The sequence below is a fragment of the Acinonyx jubatus genome, chromosome D3 (assembly GCF_027475565.1).
Source record: "Acinonyx jubatus isolate Ajub_Pintada_27869175 chromosome D3, VMU_Ajub_asm_v1.0, whole genome shotgun sequence".
Taxonomy (NCBI): Eukaryota; Metazoa; Chordata; class Mammalia; order Carnivora; family Felidae; genus Acinonyx; species Acinonyx jubatus.
In genome coordinates, this window is record NC_069392.1 from 7,964,397 (window position 1) to 7,971,049 (window position 6,653).

The 6,653-nt window shown below is 51.6% G+C and overlaps 1 protein-coding gene across 4 annotated transcripts in view; it reads left to right on the forward strand.

The window, feature by feature from the left end:
- CAMKK2 (calcium/calmodulin dependent protein kinase kinase 2) overlaps positions 1-6,653 on the forward strand; it is a 47,566-nt gene that overhangs the window by 37,154 nt on the left and 3,759 nt on the right. For 2 of the 4 annotated variants that reach the window (XM_027044318.2, XM_027044321.2), the window contains 2 exons: positions 3,831-3,931; positions 4,425-4,467. In XM_027044318.2, the coding sequence (XP_026900119.1) occupies positions 3,831-3,931; positions 4,425-4,467 (144 nt within the window). The remainder of the gene's footprint in view (positions 1-3,830; positions 3,932-4,424; positions 4,468-6,653) is intronic. The other 2 variants (XM_027044322.2, XM_027044323.2) reach the window with 1 other exon arrangement.

The window sequence follows — 6,653 nt, forward strand, 5'->3', positions numbered from 1 at the left end:
ACAGCTGGGGAGGCAGCTGGCGTCCGATCCAGGTGCCCACCATGGGTTATTTCTGTTCCAGGCCCGAGATGTTCTTGGGAGAAGATGTCGGACCCTAGGGGTCTGGGAGCAGGGGGTACAGTGATGAGTAAAACCAACATGGTGCATCCTCTGTCCTAGAGAGACAGATGCTGGGCAAACAGCCAATAGATAAATGTATAATGTAACAGGGGGCTGCAACGTGTACCCCTAAGGGGCACTGTGTAGCCCTAAGAGGGGGATGTGGCCAGTGTGATGGGTTGGAAAAGGGCCTCCTGGAAGAAGCAGGTGTGCACTGAGAAGATGGCAGAGGGTTAACTGGGCCACGGTACTATTGGGCCGAGGGTGTTCCTGGCAGAGGGAAGAGCAAACGTGGTGATCCTCTGGTGGGAGGAAGCTAGGCCCACAAGAAGCTTTAGAAAGCCAGGCAGGACGAGGAAGGTGGGGGGACAGTGACATGAGTCTGGGCAGCAGGTGGGGCCAGCCCACACAAGACCTGAGGCCACAGCCAAGACTTAAATCTTAGTCCCAAGGGATGTGGGGAGCACATGCAGGATTTGAGTCAGGGGAATAGGACCATCTGAGTTGGCCTTGGAAAGATCCCACTTGGAAAATGGACTGTAGGCACCAGGGAGGAAGTAGGGGCTACTGTAGTCATCCGAGGGCGCGGGCTGGAGTGGGGAGGTCCAGGTCCCCTCCTGGCACCCGGTGTGTTCTAGGCACAGGGTTACAGAGATGAATGGAGTACAGCACTGGCCCTCATGGGGCTTCTGGCCTCGTAAGAAAGATGGAGTGGGAAAAATCACCCTCCTGTGCCATTACGTGGTGACAGGCCAGCGCAGAGAAGCAAGAGTGGAGGCTGCACAGAGGAGGAGCCCCTTCTGCTGGGTCCTGAGGGCTGGGAAGTTTGGCTGCTTTGACAAGGCCACAGGGAGGGGTGGGGTGGGTGGTCTTGCCAGGGGACCACCCCTGGCAAAAGCACAGAAGGAAGGGGCTGGTGTGTTCCAGAAGCCACAGAACACAGTCCCAAGGGAGGCACCATGAGTGTCTTGCCACAGGGCATAGCCTTCATTTTCTAAGTCTGTGTTTTCCTTTTCTTCTTTAACGACATAGAATTCATGTAACATAAAATTAACCATTTTAAAGTGAACAATAAAGTAGCATTTATTATATTTTCAGTATTGGGCAACCATCACCTCTGGTTCTGAAACATTTGCATTTCCCCCACCAAAGAAATCCTGTACCTGTTAACAGTCACTCTGTTCTCCCCTCCTCCGGACCCCTGGCGACCCCCAGTTGGTTTCCTGTCTCTCTGGATATGCCTTTCCTGGGCATTTCGTGTCAGTGGAATCACACAGGATGTGGTCTTCTGTGTCTGGCTTCTTTTGCTCAGCATCATGTTTTTGAGGTTCATCCGGCTTGTAGCATGCCATTCCTTCTCATGGCTGAAGAATATGCTGTAGTATGAATAGGCCGCATTTTGTTTATCCATTTTTCAGATGCCGAGTATTTCCACCTTTTGGTAAATCGGTGGGTTTTTTAAAAATGCTTAGATTTCTTCTTAGCAGCACACACACACAACAGTTCAGCACATAAAACAGCTTGAAAAGGCACCATGTTCTGCTTGAGGGGGTGGGGGTTAGAGCCTTTCAGGGGGCTGAAGTCTTTTCCTTGAAAATTCCTTTGCAGGACACTGCAGCCAGAAGCATCACCAAAAATGACTAATTCGCTTCCTTTCTCCAGAACCTTCCTTGGCTCTCTGGCCAGCAACAGTAGAAGTTCCAGAGTTGTATGGGTGAAAGATTTTAAGCCAGGGAGTGAGGGAATCTGATCTGGGTTTTGGAAAGGATGGGACAGATCAGTAGGGGTGAGGCAGAAGACAGGGAGGCAGAGGAAGGGAGCTGAGCTGGGGCCGCGGGATGAGATGAGGGACGGTACCTTTTCCCAAGGGATCCTCTCCTCAGGCAGGTGTTTGCCAACCAGGCAGGGGACCCAGTCTGTGTTAGAGTGGACGAGGGGACACACCAGCAAATTCCCGCTACTGGCAGTGAACAAGCCTGCCCTCAGCGCCTCTCAGACACGGATGGACCTTTGGCACCTCTCAGCTCCGTCGCCCTCCCGCCACACCACCCGGTGCCCTGGGGTGCTGCCTCAGCAACTTAGACCTGGTCGGTGTTTCCTGTCCTGCACTAAAACGCAGCCCCCTGAGAAACTAGTACCCTGTGTGATGCCAGTGGGAGTGTACAATGGTGTAACCGCTGTAGAAACCAGCCTGACAGTTCCTCAGAATGTGAACATGGTCCTAACATGATCCAAGAATTCCACACCTGCGTGTGTACTCGAGAGAAATGAAAGCATTTTGTGTGGAAAACATGTCCACACACAAAAATGTGTACCTGGATGTTCATAGCGTTATTCACAATAGCCAAAAAGTGGAAACAGCCCCCACATCCACCAGTGGATGAATGGATAAACAAATGTGGCCTATCTGTACAAAGGAATGTTCTTTGGCAGCGAAGAGGGATGAAGCACTGATTCAAGCTGCAACAGGGCGAACCTTGAAAGCATGATGCGCAGTGTGGTAAGCCAGACACACTGTGTGGTTGCATTTGTGTGAGGTGTCCAGAATAGACCAGTCCAGAGACAGGACTCAGATCCGTGGTTGCCAGGGCCTGGGGGGGAGGGGAAATGGGGTGTGGGTACTGCTTTTTTTTCTTGGGGTGAAGGAAATGTTCTGAAGTTAGATAGTGGTGATGTGAATGTTCTAGAAACCATTGAACTGTATTATTTTTTTTAATGTTTATTTATCTTAGAGACAGAGTGTGAGCAGGGGAGGGGCATAGAGCGAGGGAGACAATCCAAAGCAGGCTCCAGGCTCTGGCTGTCAGCACAGAGCCTTATGCAGGGCTCGAACTCACAAACTGATATCCTGACCTGAGCCAATGTCGGACGCTTAGCTGACTGAGCCACCCAGGTGCCCCAACTTTATTATTATTTTTAATGCTTATTTATTTATCTTAGAGAATACAAGTGAGGGAGGGGCAGAGAGAGGGAGACACAGAATCTGATGCAGGCTCCAGGCTCTGAGCTGTCAGCTCAGAGCCCAAAGCGGGATTTGAACCCATGAACCATGAGATCATGACCTGAGCCAAAGTCAGACACTTAATGGCCTGAGCCACCTAGGCACCCCTTAAACTTTACACTTTAAAATGGTGAATTTCCTACTTTGTGAATTATATTTCAATTAAAATAAAAGTGCAGCCCTTGTTAATTTGACCTGGAAAACAATAGTTGGGTTTCTCGTTGGGGTGGTCATAGATAGCTTGCACTGAAAGTAAAGGCCCAGATTTGAAGATGAGACAGGTTGATGGGCCAGGACGGCATGTGCAGCGATGGCTCAGGTGAAACAAATGGTGCCAGATGCAGGGACACCTGGAAGAGGAGGGACAGTGCAGGCCAGCTCTTCTGGAGCACAGGGTCCCCCTGGGGCTCAGGTAGACCAAGACGAGACGAGATTAAGATAGGAGACTGTCAGAGCAAGGATTTTGGACCTTATCTTATTGACAGCCAGGGAGCCATAAATGGTTTTGGGTGCGGACTAGTCAGATTTGATGATGGCTTTGGCTTTTGTGTCCTGGGTGGGAGGGATGCTGCCCAGGGTGTTTCAAAGGCCAGTCACCAGCCACAAGCCCTGGGAGCTGTTGGGGGCTGGGAGAGAAAGGAAGAGGGAGCTAGCACCTGGGGGGTGGCACAAGGGAGGCTGTTGCCTGGAGTCTCCCCCAGGTGGCCCACCTTCCTCCTCTCTCCTTCAGATCCTGGTGAAGACCATGATACGGAAACGCTCCTTTGGGAACCCGTTTGAGGGCAGCCGGCGGGAGGAGCGCTCATTGTCAGCGCCTGGAAACCTGCTTACGTGAGTATCCACCAGCCTTCCTGTGGGGTGGGGAGCCGGAGGGCAGCCTTGCCCAGCCCCCTCTGCCTGGGCCCATCCCTGGAACGACTCAGACCAGACCTTCCAGGAAATCAGAGAAGCTGCTGGGTTTGGGTTTGCCCCACCCCAGGCTCAGCCCACCTCCTTTTGCTGACTGCTAACCCACACTGGAGTTATACCTTTCTCAGGGAGACTTGCATAACTGGGGGAACCTCTTGACAATCAGAAAGTGTTTTTGTGGCCCAGAAGCATGCATGCTTGATGGTGGGATTATCAGCCCTGTGGTGGACGAGCAAGCCCTCTCTCTCATGTGACCCAGTGTGTCACAGCAGAGATGCCCTGCTCAATATCCCCCTGGCAGCAGCTTTGTGAAGCTGGTATTTGGGGTCTGAGTGTCTCTGGGGTGGGGGACAGGCATCTCATAGATCCCGTGTCCCTTCTCACTTCCCTTTTCCCTCCCCTCTGGCCATTCCAGCAAAAAACCAACCAGGGAGTGTGAGCCCCTGTCTGAGCCCAAGGTAATGCCTGCCTGCCTGCGCTGTAGCCTCTGCCGGAGCCTGGGGGCGGGGGCAGCTGCAGAGTGCGGGGCACCCCCACCCAGGCGGAGGCTCTTTCCAGCTTGGGCTGCTGTGCCCAGGCTCACCTTGGGCCTCGGGACCTAGGATAAAAACAAGAGTCATCCAGGGGCTTGGACCCGATGGCGGGTCGTGCATGTGGGCTGGGCTGTGGGTGCATGGCCTTCCACCCGGAATGCCTGTGAATTCACCCAGGTCTCATGACCCAGTCTGGTACCCACACATTCTCAGTGCACGTCAACGGCATTGAAGCTGCGTCGCAGGGTCCCATGGCTGCCCCTGCTCTGGGTCCATGTGGTCAGAGCTTAGATCAGGCATGCTGTGCTCTGGGGCTGTCCAGCATCTACCCTTTCTTCTCTGATGGGTTAGGACCTAGAAAATAAGCCCTCTTCCAGCCTGCTGCAAATCCTTGTGAGAGTCCTCTGTCCCCTGGGTGGATCTGAACCTTTTCCCTTTTGGCCATCCGTCTTCTAAACACATAGCCTTGTCAGCATTACCCCACCTCCCAGGGCAGGTGAGAATTTTTGTCCCTGTGCACTGAGACGGTCCACACTCAGCACCCCTGCTGCCTCTCACCCTGCTAGTGCCTGTGGCAAGATAGAAATTCCAGTGTTCTTTCCTTTGAGTTCCACTCACTACCTCATTCTCACCTGGGAGCTCCAGGTCAATAACTGGAAAGCCATTTCTGTGTTTTAAGAGCAGCTTTATTGAGATATAATTCACATAGTACACATTTCACCCATTTAGAGTGTATGATTCAGTAGTTTTTAATATATTCACAGGGCTCTACAACCAACACCACAATCAATTTGAGAACATTTTCATGAGCCCCGGAAGAAACCCTGCACCCTTAGCTATCACCACTAGCTCCCCATTCCCAGCCAGTGCTAATCTACTCTCAGTTTCTATGGAGGTGCCTATTCTAGACATTTCACATCAATGGAATCGTACAGTATGTGACCTTTTGTGTCTGCCTTTTCTCACTCGGCGTCATTTTTCAAGGTTCAGCAGGTGTCGGTGCTTCATTCCTTTTTTATGGTCAAATTCTATTCCGTTGTATGGATAGGCCACATTTTATACATCCCTTCATTAAGTGATGGACACTGTTTCCATTTTGGCTCTCAAAGTGAATGCTGCTATGACCATTCACATACAAGCAGCAGCCATTTGTGTTTGGTGAGATAGAATGACCTGTGTCACAGGAGTCAAGGGCTTATATAGGCATGCAACGGACTCTTTACACTCCGGGAAAGCGGCAGTTAGCAACCATCGGTTGTTGGCAGCCTGAGACTGCCTCCTCCCTGCTAGGTTGGTCCCCAGTTCTCTGCTGCCAGATGACAGGGTGGCCCTGTCTACTCCTTGACCTGCCATGGTGACAGAGTGGAAGCCTAATGAGCAGGCTTCTTTTTTTTTTTTTTTTTTTTTTAAGTAGGCTTCATGCATACGTGGGGCTTGAACTCAACAACCTTGAGATCAGGAGTCGCATGCTCTATGGACTGAACCAGCCAGGTCTTTTTCTTCTCAACCTTAAGTGTTAGGGTTGACCTCCCATCTGTGTGCAAGTCTGTCATTCATTATTTTCAGTGAACTCAAAATCACAAGATACCAACAGACTGAGATTGGCCCAGAGGGTTTTAGTTCCCCTTTATTCCCTCACCTGCAGTCCCAGTAGCACCTGGGCATTACCTGCTCTTGCCCTCAGCCTGCTGGTGGGATGCTTCGATTGTCCAGATGACCCAGCACTCGAGTTCATAGGGCTTATTCAGGTGTTGGAGGCCTGGGGCCCAAGGCCTGCAGCCGACCATCTGCACTAAAAGACAGCTGGACCAAGCAGTGCTTCTAGGGCAGAAGTGAGGGACCTGATTTGACATCTAGTTACCGCTTTCTTCCCTGGAGATTTGACCCCCTCTTCTGTGGCAGAAACATAAAAAGCCAATGAGCTTGCCTTTTAAACAAAGAGATGTTTCTTCCTAGGAATGTACAGACATCACGCTTTTCTTTTCTCTTGTGCAGGGACAGAGTTTCCCTCCTGGCCAGGGACATACAGCAGATGTTAGTTAGTCCAATGTGGCAAGCCCAGTGGCTTCCCTTAGATGGGGCTGTCATCTCTTGCTGGTGGCAAGGGATTC